Source organism: Phodopus roborovskii, unplaced genomic scaffold (genome assembly GCF_943737965.1).
Source record: "Phodopus roborovskii unplaced genomic scaffold, PHOROB, whole genome shotgun sequence".
Taxonomy (NCBI): Eukaryota; Metazoa; Chordata; class Mammalia; order Rodentia; family Cricetidae; genus Phodopus; species Phodopus roborovskii.
Window position 1 is genome coordinate 11,133,522 of NW_026126611.1, and position 18,105 is coordinate 11,151,626.

An 18,105-nucleotide genomic window follows, 5' to 3' on the forward strand; every position below is an offset into this window, starting at 1 on the left:
TTTATATGTAAAATAATCTTCATCCTCGAATTTTAATAACTATTTTATATTGTAACAAAATATGATCTCAATGAAAATGCAAAAATATACTAAGAGCAAAGACTTGTTGTGTGTACTATTTTGTATATCATAAGTCGTGAAAATTATAAAAACAGCAGGGAAAGGAACAAAAAAAGAAAGTTAACAAAGATGACTCTCTACAGAGCTTTGCTTACTTAGAAGAACGTTTCTCTCACCTGACCCACGGACCTCCACCAAGTCCTGGGGAGACATCAACCTAACCTGTTACTTCTAAGCAAGCAACTCAGTCTTTAATTCCTATCCCTTTCATTTCTACTACTAACTTAGATGGCTTCATACCATGATCTAGAAATCAGTGATCTCCGACTCGGTTATACTCTCAGGCAACGTCACAAATAAGACAATACCAGACCAAGAGTGACTGGGTTTTACTTCTACTTAAAGTACAGAGCTGAACTCCTTAGGGGTAAAACAAAGCCACTAAAGTCAAGACATGCATCTTACTATTTCACAAATTCAGACAGGAAGGATGGATGCAATGAAGGAACCAGAACGTTTCAGATCCAATTCCCTTTCTGCCCCAAAGCTCTCTGTTCAAACAGATCAATTAGTTTTTGAATATGTATTGATCAGGAGTTAGTTCTCTCCTTCTACCATCAAACTCATTTTTAAAGATCTCTTTTGAAAAGGTCTGAAAATGAAAGACAGTTAACAAAGCTTGCATGGCCTCAAAAACTACAACTAACTTAAGCAAAAGAGGCCTAGCAGTGTGGGAATCACGTAGGAAAAATTAGTATCTCTAAAAAGAAAATGACAAAGACATTCCAAAACCTTGTGTTAATGCAACAGAATACTTCCTTTCTGTTCTTAGGAAAGAAAAAGGCAGCCCATTTTTAAAGGCACATTAGCATATAGAAGGTACCCTTCATATCTCTAGGCACATCACTGATGGTACCCTGGAGTCACCAGTGCTGACCTCAGATTCCCTGGAACTTTCGATGTAACTGCAGGACATCAGCTAATGGGAATGTTTCTGACCCAAGAACATCTCGAAGGAGGAGGAAGAAAAAGAGGAAGGAGGAAGAGGACAGAGAGGGAGAGGAGGAGACTACAAAGGATTGTCATTACATTGGCTAATCTATTAAATTCAATATAAATAGGTCTTTGATCTCCAGTTTTTCAGATACTTCAAGGTAACTTTCACACCTTTCTCCCAACTGCTTTCAGAATAAAAGTTATATTATTCCCAAACAAAGAAGTGAATGGGGTTATTAGAGCTCATGTATAAGTTCCTTTGGTGACTATCTTAGTTAGGGTTTCTATTGCTATGATGAAATACCATGACCAAAAAGCAAGTTAGGAAGGAAAAGGCTTATTTGGCTTAAACTTTCAGATCATGGTTCAGCATTGGAAGAAGTCAGAACAGGAACTCAAACAGGGCTGGAACCTTGAGGCAGGAACTGATGCAGAGGCCATGGAGAGGGGGCTGCTAACTGGCTTGAATCCCTTGACTTGCTCAGACCACCTTCTTATAGAACCCAAGCCCACCAGCCCAGTGATGGCATCACCCACCATGGGTGGGGCCCTCCCCCATTGATCACTAATTGAGAAAATGCCTTAGAGCTGATCTCATGGAGGCAATTGCTCAACTGAGGCTCCTTCCACTCTGATGACTCTAGCTTGTGTCAAGTTGACATGCAAAACCAGTCAGTATAGTGATATTGATATGTGGAGCCATGGCAAAGGGTGCGCAATGAAGGTGAGGATCATGCATTATCTCTGACCCAATGAGCACATATATCTGGTCCATGCACACAACACTCTTTCTGATATGTGAAGACCTCAGAGCAAGCAAGTTTGTGACAAAAATCACACTGATAACAATCTAGGTCCTTCCCAGGAAGCTGGCTCTTCCTACCCAGTTGAGATGCCTTTATAGTTAGAGTCAATGCCACGATTGGGGTGGTTGATTAAAATGACTCAACTGGACAGCCATTACTTCAGTTTTAACCACTGAGATTTCTGATGGATTTATTAGCACAAAGTCCTTCATCTCCTCTGCTATGATTTCTCAATATCCCAGAGTAGGAGCCAACTGCCCAGTGTCTACTTGATACAATTCCACATAGCCTCTCAACTAATGAAATGGAGGTTGCACATTAGTACAAAGTTGTCATCTTGCAAACAAAATAAAGATGCTTTTAAAGGAAAGAATGAAGTCTTGTGGGATACAAGGTGAACAAAGAGCACTCAATGTGCTGCTGTTACATCACCTGATCAGATACAGCACAACTGTATGCTTTGTTACACAATAAAAAGATGCTTACTGAGAATATAACAATACATACAAATAAAAATTAAAAGGTTATCTGTGATCCTATAATTCATGGGTGGTTGCTATAATATGTTATACAACACATTTCCAAAATATCATAAATATTTTAGATGAATAGGTAGTAGATGAGAGGTAGAAGAGAAGATATGATGGGTGCCTAGGCAGATGACAGAGATAGATAGATAGATAGATAGATAGATAGATAGATAGATAGATAGATAATATATGTGTGCACGGATGATGATGATGTTGATAATATATAAAAGATAGATTATAGATATATAATAAATGTATGCACAGATAAAGGTGATAATAGAAAAATAAATAGACAAATGATTGATAGATAATGATAAGGAGGATAGATGATGATGAAGATAGATAAATGATAGATAGAGAGATAACACGTGTGCATGCATAGGTGATGATAATAATGACAAACGATAGGTAGATAGATAGATATATAGATAGATGAAGATAGATATGACAGATAATAAATGTGTTCATAATGATGATGATGAATAATAGATTATAGATAGATGATAGGTAAGTGGGTAGACATAAAATGTGTATAATTACTTATATATTTACATATATATATAGCAATATGTATGTGCATATATACACATACATATAAATAGAGATGTGCTTATAAAAAATATTTGATACCAATCCTTTCTCTTGCATTATGTTCAGAAAACACAGCCACCTATGAAGCATTTTATAAATAATAGCTGTCATGTAGAGCACTTGACAGTACTTCTATTTCTCAGGAAAAATGGAGTTCAAATCAAGGCATGTAACAATGATTTATTTGATTTATTAAGGAGATATGGGGTGAAGCTAGCAAAAAAGAGAAGGGCACCTTGTCCCCAAAATGGTTCTAACACGTATCTCATTCTCTTAGTTTCTCTCATAGATTTACACTCAGGAGGTACAGCTAACACAGGACACAGTCAAAGGAGCCCATTGACACAATCCAGATTCACACATTTCTTCTGCCTCTTGTGTGTACAGCTTTTGATTAGCAGTAGCAGCTTTGAGGAAAGTATCTGAAAGAACATAGGGAGAAAGAACAGAAATCTTTCAAACACTACAATATAATTGAGAACTTATCAAATGTTCTGCCTTCTGTGAACTGCTACAATTTTATGAATTAAACAGGGTATCTAAACTTACCATCTACCAATGGCTCATAGTTATAGGGAAGTCTAACATTAACTCTTGGAAATAAAGTCTCTGTCAAGTGTTCAAAACGTCTTTGGGGATGGAGAGATGGCTCAGTGGTTAAGAGTATGTACTGCTCATGCAAAGAATGCACATTTTAGTCCCACTACCCAGAATCACCCCAGCTCCAGGAGATCCAATGTCATTTTGTGGCCTTTGTGGACTCTACACATACACACACACTTAAAAATAATAAAATAAATAAACCCGTTATAAATACTCCATAGAATTAAAACTAAGAAAAATCAAGAATGTATAAACATAAAAAGATCACAGACTCTAAGCTTTAATTCCTAAATAAATTTTATTTAGAACTGTTTACCCTATACTATAATAAAACATAGTATTTTATTTCCATTACCACTACAGTACATTACTACAAAAGTATCTTAATACTTTATTAATGTTATTCCCATGCTAAACTTCAAAGGTTTGTTGAAATGGTATATTGTACACACATCTTGGAAAGAAAATATCCTTTAACCTCTGAATACATCACAAACTTCTTGGAAAGAGGTGAGGCTGGAATGTGTTAAAAAATTATTGATGAGTAGTTTTATAGCATGCACTTTTCTAAAATTGTATCCAATGCTGTATTACACAGACCGTGCAGGGCTAAGAAAATAATGACTAACAACAAGTTCCAGGACATTTACAATGAAATAGATGTTTTTTATGTGGCTTGGACAGATACCAGTTGAGACACTATCTCTTTCATAACATGGATGAGTTTATTCTAGAGCAGTGTTCTCAGCCCAACTCTCAACTCCTAACTATTCTTTCTGAAAGAGCCTCTTCTCCATTTCCAAGCTTTGAGGGCATCTCTTCTAAGGTGGGTTTAAGTCTTGTGTGATTTTCCATAAACTTCCATATGTGAGCAGCTGAATCCTTTACTAGGATGTGAATAATGAATAATGCATCTTTGAATTTCTGGTGGAGCTATTATAAAATGCCATTTAATAAATATCTGTTGTATGAAAAACAACAGAAAAACATAAATTCTTTAACTCAACAAGTTAGTCCCTTCTAAGAAAGAGGATCTGAAGGACGTAGGTAGGGAGGTGTTTGCAGGTCTATATGCTAAGAGGAGAGAAGGAAGGAGAGAGTTGGAACAGCAACCATGGGGGTGAGGCTGATCCACAGCTGTTCCGAGAGTAAAAACACTGGTGTGTGTGCAGAAAATCGGAATAAAACCATCTCCACGGTGATTTTACTGCACCACACAGCATTGGCGGGTAGGAACAGCCAAGCATAATCATTTTCAAACGTATTCCCTTATTGCTAGCTCTGAGGTGTCAAAGAAACGATTAATTATGAATTCCAATCACCTTATAAACTGTAATTTATCTTCTGTTGCATGTAAGGAGAATATTTTGTACATCCCTTAGTGAACTATCATAAAGAGGTCTAGCCACATTTTAAAATGATTGCATTTACATTTCAACCACACAGATCATGTTTATAAATGTAACCCAGTCACTCGTCTATACATTCTTAAGTAATTGGATCCCATTCCATCTCATTCACTCTTTACCCCCCAGGACATGATCTGAAGCTGCTGAGTGCATCAGATAAGGTTAATGTTCATTTGGATAAAATTTAAAATCCATTTACTCCTTCTCAAAGCAAATCAACAAAATAAGTGCCTTTTACTGAGAGAGGCTGGAGTTTAATAATTAAATTGTGCTTCCTGTTTCTTTATTTCTTAGCAAGTGAAAACTAAAGTATTTAATTTTCTCAAAAGGAAGGCAGCCACGTGGGGGAGGACAGTAGTTCCTTCTTTTCTCTCTGTTTTCCTTTCATCCAGCAATACTTGGACTGAATCAGATCTGCTTGCTAACTCATATACCTGTTGCAGGATTAACATGGGAGAGGGAACATGTTCTACAGAGTGGACCGCAGGTTTATGAAACAGATCAATAGATCTTTTTTGTCTATGATATTGCCCCCCCCCCAAAATAAAATTGAGACAAGTGGGTATCACTTCAGTCCGCAAGTCTGGTTCTGCAACAGTAGGATGTGGCCCAGACATGCTCTGTCTGTTTCCCAGAATATGCTTTCCTCGGAGGGAGTGGTTGTCAGAGAATAGGCCTTTCATTTTAAAAGGGGTACAAAGGTGTCAACAGTAGTTTTCTACAAAGAAGGGGGAATTCAGGGAGGATTAGGGCTAGAGACCATCACCCGAAGGCTTGTCAAGACAATGTAGGCAATAATTCTGAGGGCTAGTTAATGCCCTTTGAATATGTGCCCATTAAAGGCTGTCTATAATTTTTGTGGAAAATTATTGCCACTCATAAATGGGGCTTTCTAATGGATTGTTGATGAGCTTAACCGCTATACATGGGCACAAACTACCACTTTAATGGAAATAGTCAATGCCATGACCAGAAGAGAACCACTTAGTAGGGAAATTGGAAATTTAATTTCAATCAGGTGGACAAAAAAGTGAAGAAGAATGCTCCAAGTGGTAAGCATAAAAACCACCAGCGATTAAAACCATTTGGAGCCTTTGATTACCCTTCGGAGGCATTTGTTGCCATGGTTTTTAAAGGCCCCTGAAAACCTTAGCTATGTCCACAAAAGCTGCCAAGAAACAGGACTCTATACCGATTTCATTTGTCAGAGGCATGTTATCTTAATTATCTTCAAGATAAAGATTACTTGGCTGAAAGGAAGGAAGAAAGAAAAAATGGAAAGGAAGGATCAATGTCATCTCACAGGTAGACTATCTTCCTCTATCTTTCTCTAGAGCCATATATGGGGCTGGATACAGGACATATCTAATGGCACCATCACAGTAAAGAGCTACAAACACTTACAATCAGCAATGTGGCCAGGTGTGATGGCATATGTTTGTGAGCCTAGTCCTTGAGAGATGGGGACAGGAGGATCAGGAATCTGAGGTATTGCCTAAGCTGTATAAAATGCTGTCTACAACATAATGTTAACACAATCAGTCACAAGAATTCTTATACAGAGTAAGGTTTTCAGGTCTTAAGTTCCATGCCTTATGTCTGTTTTTCCCTGATGAGAATCAAGAGTCAACTATCTCACAAATGTATCAGTGCCTGAGGATACCTACCTTTTAGGGAGGCTCGCTGTGAAGGTATTCACTTAAAAGTTACATAACAGTTACTCTGCACAGACTTACATTCTGGGCCTTCTGTCTACATAGTCTGTGTCTTAGTAGGCATGTTGCCACAAGATGAACAGTTCAGACAGAAGCCTGACAAGTCAAACGATGAAACAAGCTCTGGGCCAATGAACTCCTACAATATAACCACCACCAAAAAGTCTTGGGCCTCTTATCGGTTTCTTCTCTTCACTATTTATACAGTTTATTGTGCTGGCACCAGTGTATTTTTTTAATTGTAAAATCCTAAAGTGCATGACTTGGTCCTGTTGTCCAGCAGGTTCTTGGGAACACACTTTTGCTAATGGAGAGCTTGTTATTTGCTTCATTGGTTTGGTTTGGTTTTATTTATCCACAAAAGATTTGGTAAAATCCAGAAATCTCTTTTAATGTATTTTTCTAAGGATCAAAAGAAGATTTTGGAGTTTTGGTTAGGATTTGGGTGAGTGTCCCCCAAAGGCACACACATAAAAGGTTTGGTCTCCAGCCCATGACACTATTGAGATGTGTTTGAACACTCAACAAATAGAGGCTAGTAGGAAGACTTCCAGTCACTGAGGGCATGTCTTTGAGGGAATATGAGACATAAGCTTGTTCCTTTTCTCTCTGTCCCAGTTGTGACTTGAATGGGCGTCTTCCACCGTGTGTACTGCCATGGTGACACACTGCCATTCGCCAGCCCCAAACGCCATGGGTCCAGTTGACCCCACACTGAAATCTCTGAAACTGAAGCCAGTCTTGAAAGTCATAAGCTTGGTATCTTCTGAGTGATGGGAAAGCCAGTTAACAGTTACTTTCCCATCATTAAAAACTGTGCTATCTTCACAATAAAGCCACTCATTTCATCAAGCTCCTTTAAAATTAATTGAGGAAATTACTCGCATCCCCACCCCTAGACCAGAGCAGAGTGTCAACTCTATTCTGTGGCTGATGAATAATGCTCTCTGTATATCAAGCCATCATCTATCCCCAACTCAGCAGGTCTAGAATTGGACTTCCTTTACCTCTCAGTTAATTGGTCTGACTCTTAATGTCCCCTGTTCATTCATTTCCCTTTGAACACTGCTTGTCCTTTTCACTATTATAAAATTTACATTTACTCATTTTAAGATAATACATACCTTTCATTGTTTTAATACATATTCTTTCCGTCCTATTCCCTCTTGCCCTCTTTTAGAAACTCCACAGAGCTTTGAATGCCTAAGCGAGTCGAATGTCAGTCTATTCATCCTAAGGCATCTGTTCTCTCCTATTCTAACCCTTCTCTCATCTCCTCTGAAGGCTTCTGGCAGAATGCTGTGCCACATTGATACCTTACTGGTGAAACTGATGGCTTTGTGTTACCCAAAGCAACACAAAGGTGTGTGTGTGTATGTGTGTGTGTGTGTGTGTGTGTGTGTGTGTGTGTGTGTGTGTGCTTCCTTCTGTTCATTGAGTGAGTCTTGCAATACAAAAATCTTGACTTGGTCCCCACCTCTGAGGAGTTCACAGTCAGAGTGGGAAGAACATGTGTATGCAAATGTGTGCAGTCCATTGAAACTGTGTCTTATGGGACAGTGCCAAGGGACAAAGAACTTCAGCACCAGCATGTGAGTTAGTTTTTTTTTTTTGTTTGTTTGTTTGTTTGTTTTTCTTTTTTTAGTAATAGTTGTGCTTAATGAATTTTAAGAATTTTGACAGGCTAGGTCTGGATAGGAATTCTAATCAGTAAAGAAAGCTACAATCCAGCTCGTGTCATGAGAGTCACATGCAAGTACAAATAGCGACTTCAGAATGCCTAGAAAGAAAAACTAGAAGGCATACATAGGTAAGTCCTCAAACTACTGTCTAAGGATTGTTCTGTGGGCTGTGAAACTCATGAAGGGAATTGGTATAAATGATTGACAAGATTAGTGCTTTTTCTTCTAGAGTATTAATAGGCAGTATGCAAAATGGTTCATAGGAAAGGAAAGTAGACCAAACGATGGTGGAGAGGGAGAGAAAGACGATGGGGGAAGTTCTTCCGTATATATGTTTCTTTTATTGGTTGATGAATAAAACACTGTGGCCAATGAGGCAGGAAGATAGGCGGGACTAGGACGAGGAGAATTCTGGGAAAGGTAGGCAGAGAGGGCCCACCAGAAGAGTCACTGTAAAGATTTTGATGGGATGGGCAGAGACTCTGGCAGTCAGAAGGCAGAATAGTGAGTGTTAGAGCTCAGATGTAAAGGTATTCTGGCACTCGGGAGCCAAGGACTACCCCAACCACAGTAAGCCCTGCTCCAGGGAAAGACTTCGCAGGTATATCAGCTCTGCTCTGGCAGGAGAGGGCTTCCCCTGTGACGCTGTTACAGTTAGGCTTCAGTCCCCGGAGAGTGGAGTGTAACAACTTCACTTTGCCTGCTCCACTCAGGGTGGTCTCTGTGTCTCTGCTCCGGCAAAAGAAGATCTTACCCAAACCTCATTCAAGAAATTTATTGTGAGGGAAGAACCCAGGAGAGTGGGTGCCCTCTGCCAGGGTGGTAGAGGACAGCCAGGCAGGCCGAACAGACACAAGCTGAACAGGCACAGGGTTTATCTAGGGCTTCTTAGGAGGTGGAGTTTTCCCAGGGAGATTTCCAGGGTGGGGATTGGTCAGATTTCAGTCCTTGAGCTCAGACTGGCTAGATCTTGTGCTCAGGGATTGGTTGGTTTTTTGAATAGGTCTAGGGTCAGATTTGGCTCTGGTTTCAGGGCCAAAGTGTCTTTCTTTCACTGGTCCTTTTTAGCCTTTTGGCTCTAATTTTAGGACCAGGGTGTATTTCTTTCACTGGCTCTAATTCAAGGGGCAAAGTGTGTTTCTTTGGCACTGGCTTCAGGGTGCATTTCATTGGTTCTGGTTGCAGGGCCAAAGTGTGTTTCTTTGGCTCTACTCAGGATGTGTTTCTTTAGTTGGCCCTTTTCCCTTACAGTCACCATGTGAGCTGCCAAAGGAGTTAGAGGTCCAGACCTTTCTCTGGTAAGATAAGACCACGTGGAAATACTTAGATTAATAGAAATGGGTTAAAAATTAAGACAGAGCTAGCCAGTAAGAAGCCCTAGTCATAGGCCAACAGTTTTCTAACTGTTACAGCATCTGTGTGTTTATTTGGGGCTGAAGTGGTTGTGGGACCAGGCTGGCAGGCTGGAAACTTTTGTTGACAGAAAGAAACTGGCATCCTGTGATTATCTTGGGTGAAGGAGGCAAGTCTGAATAATGGGTACTGGGTGGGTATGAGACTCAACAGAACTCTCCAAGAGATCTGCTGGGAAACATTAGAGTTGAGGGTCACAAAGCACAATACTGGCTTTGAAGTCTGAGACAATAATGAAGGAATGGACATGCCTTACAGCCAGGAGTTAGACTTAGCAGATATTTACCTAATCATGAAACACTACGCTTTAAATATAGAACAAACTTATGCCTGCCATGGCAAACACCACAAATGAGTTCCTTTAAATCACATAAATGCATTGTCTCATGGAGCTGCAAGATGAAATTCTGAATAAAGGTGTCATCCGAGACCACCTTCTCTGCATGAGTCTGACTACCTTTTGGAGTTGGCCAGGGACCTTTTTTGTTCTTGGCTTTGTAGATAAATCTCTCTAATCTCTCTTCCAATGTTATACTTGGCTGTCTCCAAATCCCCCACTTCTTACAAGAATATATCAGGCATACTCAGTTAAAAGCCCCTACACTCCAGAATAACTTTATTTTATAAATTATGTTGGCCGTAATTGTCTAGCTATGTCACATTCTGTGAATGAGAGGTGGTAGCATCAGCATCTCTCTTGTGGGGACACAATTCAGTCCATATCACATGTGAATTGAAGTCCTGGGAAACTTGGGAGAAGAAGGAAGGGAGGAAAGACAGAAGCAGAGACCTGAGCTGCACAGGTCCCACATACAGAGCAAAAAATAGACAATGGGCTAAAGACAATAAGCCATGCCCTAATTTCTTCCCATCTCACTCAATCTCTTGGTTTATGCTATTCCACACAACTAGAATTCTGTTCCAAATGTTTTAAAAGATTTATTTTTATTTTATGTGAATGAATGTTTTCCTGCATGTATGTATGTTCACCACATTTGTTCATGGTGCCTGCACTGGCCAAAAAAGGGGCTCAATATCCCCTAGACCAAGAGTGACGTATAGCTGTGAGCCACCATGTGGGTGCTGGGAACTGAACCTGCGTCCACTGCAAGAACACAAAGTGCTCTCAATCACTGAACCACTTCTCCAGACCCTGCTTATAGGAAATCTTTAATTTCTGTCTAAACCCATCAAATGGACCCCTTTCATAACACCTTCCTTGCCAAGCTAACCCAAGTGGAACAGCTGGTCTATATCCCAGCACATGGGAGGGGGATATGAGGAATCTACAGAAGAATCTGGCTAGCCAGACTAAACAAAACAGAGAGGTCCAATGTGAGGCATGATCAAGGAAGAACCCTGTCGTCTACCTAGAACACACACACACACACACACACACACACACACACACACACACACATTCATGTATACCATATAAATATACATACATATGCAAAGAAGGAAGCTGGTCAAGAAAATATCCCGGTAATCCAAATAAAGAGAGTAAGAAACTACATCCACCCAGGCCCTGAAGAAGGAGTAGTTTATCATATTGAGGAAAGAGAGAAAAGACCAAAGAAGTTGAATGACAGGAAATAATGAGAGGAGATCATATAAAGGATTTTTACAGTGTGTGTGTGTGTGTGTGTGTGTGTGTGTGTGTGTGTGTGTGTGTAACATGAATGCTGATAGACACAGAGGCCAGAAGCAGGTGTTAGATCCCCTTAAGCAGTTGTGTGCTGCCTAGTGTGTGCTCTGGGAGCAAAACTGAGTCTTCTGGAAGAGCAGTAAGCACTCTTGATCACTGAGCCATCTCTTCAGCTCTGATTTAAAAAAAAAATTCATCTCAGGACATAGGGAGTTTTAAACTCAAAATTCATATGATTTAACTAACAATCTGAAAGGTCTCTCTCGAGGTTACATGGAGTCAGAGCGTAAAGGGTCATATGTGGAGTGTGGAGGACAAAGATCTACTGTTTCCTCTGTGTTGACAGGATTTCAGGCATAGCTCTTAAAAAATCAGAAATAAAATAATCTTGTAAAGAAAGTGCCTCTCCACTCCCAACCCTAACATGGATGCACACAACCACCCAGTGAGAAAAAACTAGTGTGAACACTGCCTCTCTTGAGTGGACAGAGGTGAGCCTCCCAGATTGAAGAATCTATACAGAGCCCCCTAAGTGGGCCTGAGGTTCTTAACTATTGTTTTAAAATGTATTCCAATGTGCATTGGTGTTTTGCCTACATGTATGTCTGTGTGAAAGGGCCAGATCCTCTGTAACTGGAGTTACAGACAGTTGTAAGCTGCTGTGTGGGTGGGTGCTGGGAACTGACCAAGGTTGAAAACCAGCAGCCAATGCTCTTAACCACTGAGGCGTCTCTCCAGCCCCAAACCTGAACATCTTAAGAAAAGTAAATGCACCCCCCCCCAACAGCTGTCACAGGAGCTATCCAGGGTGCTGGATGGTTATACTGAAGATTTTTGAAGCCCAGGTATCTCTCTCTAGCTTGTCCTCCTTGGATTCAAGGCCCTCACTGCATGAAACCCTAACCAGACATCATCTTGAAACCATGCCCCCCTTCCCAGCTACCCTGTGAGCTTACACATGGCTTCATCGTGTGTGCCTGATTCAATGCTCACCAACTTCGCTACACAACCAGTTAGAGTGTGGAGATCGCATAGTTTAATGGTATATAGACAGGCTAGGTCTCTACTCTGCCCTGTTGCCTTCTGGAAGTACAACAGAAGAGGAATAGTGGGTTGATAGGATGCTTTCTCCTTGCAATAAAACACAAGGTAAAACCTGATCGCTGAATCCATAACCGGATTGTGTAACTCAGTTCACAGCCTCTGTGTAAAGAAACAGTTCTAAGCCTGCAAGGATCAATAAATTAACAAAATGTCCAACTTCATCTCTCTGTCTTAAGTAGGATCCTTTATTTTTGCTTTTTTTTTTAAAAAAAGATACATTTGACTGAGGCCATTCATTACTCGGTTCCTTAAGTAATCAAGTCTGTGCACTAAATAGGGGGTGAAAATGTATACGCTTTCAAGCCCAACACTTTGCCTCTTCAACCAAGACACTTAGGGAGAGAGAATAATCTGATGTCTACTGCTCTCCAGCTGTCCTCTTAAGTAACCAGGAAAACAACAAGCACAGCCTTCAGCATCTTCAGGACTTCCTACCCACGAGTCAGACCCTTCACTGTCCTCAAATGTGTTTGAGGGTCACTGTGATTTATAAACAGCCACAGTAGTTCAGGAAAACTTTGAGTTCCAAGTTATCAAGACCCAGAGAAGCAAACAGGACTGGAAACCCGCCACTGTTGCTGGTCTATTCTTTTTTACAGCTGGGAACAGGTGAAGCATATGGAAACACTATCAAGACAGAAAAGAAATCACGTGCTGCTACTTGACACAGCCTCAGATTAAATGTGCAGGCTCCAGGGACACCACTGTTTACAAGCCCAGCAAACCAACCTTGTTAACGGTTATTTGCGGAACTATAGTCTGTGGTCTTTCTGGACTTCGAGCATACCTTCGCCTAGATGACTAAACAAACTCTCTTCCCTACCTCCTTCCACTTTGGCTCCTGCCGCTTTTCTTCAGACTTAATTTGAATCAGTAAAAATTCTTGGGGAGTCTTACTCACCATTCTGTGGGACTGCGTGAAGTTCAGATTCCTATGAGAATGGGAATACACCTCTACTGAGGCATATGTCACACTGTAATTTAATTGCTGGTCTGTTTATTCATTTCTGGCTCTATTTTATAAGCTCGGTGCAAGGAGGGACCAGTTCTCTCCGCGTCTGCACATCTCCAGGTCTATGCACTGGGCTTTGTGTAAAACTAGCATCCAATAAATACATGACTTTAATAAATACTTGAATCACTATTAGGTCTCATGCTATGCTTGTTTCAGAACTCTGGACTCAAAGGTTATCCTGCTTCAGAAACTCTTGATATGGCCACACTATAATGTACAAGAAGCCTCTGAAACCAGGTGTCAAACTTTACTGAATTCCTATTTAATCTGTTGTATAAAATGGAGATAAGAGATACATATTTTGACTATCAAAAAGTAAATGAAATTCTTGCCCAGGCCGTGGTGGCAAACACCTTTCATCCCAGCACTCAGGAGGAAGAGGCAGGCAGATCTCTGTGAATTTGAGGCCAACCCAGTCTACAAATGGAGATCCAGGACAGTTCTAAAGCTACACAGAGAAACCTTGTCCAGAAAAAAACCAAACAAGAAAAGTAAGTGGAATTCATATATCTGAACCTGAGATAATGCTAGGCTGATAAAATGTTTATTGTGTGAGCTTATCTTTTCTTCAGTTTTTGTAAGTATATGCTTCCTTTTCATTGTTTTTTGTCCTGATGCCTTAATGCTTAAAGTCAATACTAAGTTTGGTGGTGTTTTATTTGGCATGCTCCTAAAGGTATACAAATACTATGAGAAACAATATTGCTATTGTTTCTTTCGATCTCAACCACTTCAAGTTTATAGGCAGCAAGTTTCTCCAATTGCAATGGTCTTTGTCTAGGCGGCTCTCTACTTATACACTCCCACTCTCTGACTGCACCATGCAAGGAAGTTGTCTCCAGTTTCCCAAATGAAGTCTAAATCTTTTGAGATTGTTAAATGTGCCTTACGCCTCTTTTAGCTTCCACTCAGAACATCTACTAAATTCCCATAAAATAGGGATAATCGAAACTTTAGATTTAAAATCCACCTTCTTAAAACCTCCTAGTAATGACACTTGAATTACATAAATGCAAATCAAAAATTAAATCATGGACCACGATATTATTACCATATCTGGTCAATTACCTATACTCATAGTTACTTGGGTAGGGTAGGTAGCCACCCTGTGTATTTGCATATCATCAGCCATGGCCACGCCCACTTATTTGCATATTGTCCCGATTCTTCCTACTTTTCTCCCTATAATAGTAGAGCTGAGTGACTACAGCAAAGCCCTATGGCATGCAAAGGCCAAATGAGTTGTTATTTTGACCCTTTAAATAAAAATCTTTATGATCACTGCCCTAAATAATGTCTGTGGGTAAAAAAAAAAAAAAAAGCTCAGTCTCACTAAATGGCTTCTCCAATTGCATAGCTGAGCATATCCACTAACCATGTCTTTTTCATGTACGTACATGTGTTGGTGGAGATCTAAGGTTGATGTCAAGTGTGTTCATCAGTCAATTTCCACTTTATTTACTGAAGCAAAGTCTTACATTGAAATCAGAGTCTGGCAATTCTAATTGGTCTGTCCATTCAGGTTGCCCCAGGTAACACTTATCTCAAGCTGGGACTTCAGGAAAGGCTTATGCACCTGGATTTTTACACAGGCTCTGGAGACCCAAACGCCAACCTTCACTTGTGTGACAAGTGCTTTACTCACTGAGCAATTTCCCTAGAGTCCAAATATCTGTTTTTGAAAGCCTAAATTTTCTTCATTGATATGTTTGCATGTGTAAGAATATTATTGGCGAAAACAATAACAACTTAGATTATACTAAATAAAATAAAAAGTAAAACCACAAATGAAGATGTTTGTCAAAAGGCCTATAAGGTTTATACTAACCTAAAGCCAGATTTAAACTCTCTAAAATGGTATCCGCTAATAAAACTAATGGTCTATATGTGATACATTCAGACACAGACATATACAAAGAGTTGCTATAAAGAATATCATTAATTTTTGTAGGAATACTGACAAAAGAGTCCAAGTCTCGAAGCAGAATTCTAAAAGATGTTGAAAGCAATAAGTGTCAAGGAAAATGCTTTTAAAATGGACCACATTGACCTCACAGGCTACTCTATTAAGATATGAACAGCTTTTTAAAACGTTCTTCCAGCTGTGGAGGAAAGATAAATAGTGTGTACCATCCCCCGGTCATTACCCCGAATCAGAGCAGTAAAGAGCCACAGCACAAAGTTCCTGAAACTCTCTTCTTGGGTCAGTGTCTATTATCCTAGCAGGTTCTAATTTTCAACAAGTTCCTTGAGTCCGCATTTCTATAGAAGGAATCACAGAAGTAGGCTTCGTATTTCTATATTGAGGTTCACTGCGCTCTAAGGGTAACAGAGTAAGAAGAAAGATACCCTACAGCTAAAACAAAACATGAAACCAGTAAGCCCAAGCACCAATACACCTCTGCCCCTATCAAAAGGGCTTTAGCACATGTATCCTAAGTAGTCAAAATAACTGACATTTCCCGGCGGTATTTTGTTTAAAACAACAGTACTGGCATTTCTGAAGTAGTAATAGCATATAGCTAATGATATGTCAAAAAAGCTGCACTTGGTAAACTACATACAAGAAAAGGTTGAGGCAGACAGGAGGGGAATGGTACAGTTGGTTCTTAATGACTACATGGACTGATGGTATGTTCCTCTTAGAAGTCATCAGACATTGAATATGCTCGTGTCAGCAAAAAGGTCATGTCATCCATTGAGTCCAGAAAGATGGAAGACAGGAAAAGGACAATTTGAATCAGAATTGATCTGGAGCAAAGATCAGAACAGACTATTTAGCTGGACAAGGCCAAGGTAGAGGGATGATTATGTGCAGACAATACCACACCACATCATTAGAAGCTCCATTGCCGACGAAATAAAAATATACATCTGCCATCCCTGAGTCAAACCGGAGACAGTTCTCTGTACACTAGAGACCCAGCTACTAATTCTTCAGGCAGAGCTGCTCAGAGCTGTCTGTATCTTGCCAGGAGGAAGCAGGAATTCTCAGCCACAGCTTCCCTGGCACATCCACTCCTCCCGGGAGTTTATCTCTTCTCCAGGTTTCTACCAAGGATAACAGAGGAACTCACTAGCTATTCATGTTTTATACAAATAGCGTTGTACAGAGACCTTGTCTTCCTTCCTTGTTCTCCTCTGCTTTTAGGGTTATAAATAGAGTAATTTTCAGACAACACATTATTACCTTGAATACTTCTCTTGAAGAAAGCCTTGCAGCCTTCACAGGACCAGACCCCATAATGGTAGCCAGAGGCATAGTCATTGCACACGGCACAGTAGCGAGTCTCCTTGACAGACTCCATGGTCATGCCTCCTTTCTCACTGCTACTGGACAGTCTCTCTCGGCCACTCTGGCGTCGATTTTCAGAATTGGACCTGGGGGGGGGCGGTGGGGGATGGAAGAAAACACAGTGAATCCATTAGCATTTGAGAATCATGCCTTGTATTTTCCTCTAAAGAGGAAGCGACCTGGCGTTTGTAGCAAGCCTACTTTATTCTGACATTTTGAAATAATGATTCATAATATTCCCTGATCTTTCACTGTCTCTCGCTGACTCTCGAAGCAAAGGGTGTTTGCCTGTTATATCCACCTTGAAGAAAAACTATTTTTCTTTACAAATTTGTTTAAGACATGGATTATTATCCAGAACAGATTATTATCCATAAAGCAACAAAATGGAGTTAGCAGGTTTCTAGCAAACTTCTCAGAGATCACAATTAATTCAGAACCAAGACAGACCAATCTCATTCCCATTCTAGGCCAACAAAGGGTCTTTAGGAAACAGAGACAAAGCCTAAAGCAGCTGGAGGATTTGGAACTCAAATGAAATCATGATCTGTAGAGACTACACATAGAAAACGACCAATTCAAATTCCCCTACTGCAGTTGTCTGTTATCGGGAAACCCTGGGTGACCATTTTTACGACTTGACACTACAATGAAGATGCAATGCTTCAGTATTCACATGCATGGAATGTGAAGAGCACAGGTGGTTACCATATTCTTTAAAGCCTTCATGGAATGAACAAATCCCACGAATGAAGCAGAAAAATGCACAGGAAGAAAGCTGAGGTCTGGAGGAACCAAGAAAAAATGGGGTTAAAAAAAAAGCTTTAAGAACTCTTTACAAAATGAGTTTATTTTCTGTATTACAAAATAGTACAGAGATATCCAACAAGAGAACTGCTGATGTGAATTTAGGCCTGAGCAAAGGACTCTCAGGGGGAGGGTAGAGATGCCCTCTCCTACCAAAACCCCATGGTGGGAGAGTGGATGGAGTGAGGAGGGAAGGAAGAATTGTTTTGTTTTGCTTTAGTGTGTGTATGCATGCATGCCTCTCTCTCTCTCTCTCTCTCTGTGTGTGTGTGTGTGTGTGTGTGTGTGTATACTTATGTGAAGATTGGGATAGAGAAAACAAGAGCGCAGTTTGCAAATCTAAGACTACCAAAATGGTCTCAGAATAAGAGATTGGCAAATGCCCCATGCAGGCTGAAGGGAACAATCCTTGGCAGAGAATGCATACACAA

The 18,105-nt window shown here is 40.2% G+C and overlaps 1 protein-coding gene across 2 annotated transcripts in view; it reads right to left on the bottom strand.

The window, feature by feature from the left end:
- Esr1 (estrogen receptor 1) overlaps positions 1 to 18,105 on the bottom strand; it is a 313,180-nt gene that overhangs the window by 171,937 nt on the left and 123,138 nt on the right. For both annotated transcript variants that reach the window (XM_051206066.1, XM_051206068.1), the window contains exon 3: positions 16,763 to 16,953. In XM_051206066.1, the coding sequence (XP_051062023.1) occupies positions 16,763 to 16,953 (191 nt within the window). The remainder of the gene's footprint in view (positions 1 to 16,762; positions 16,954 to 18,105) is intronic.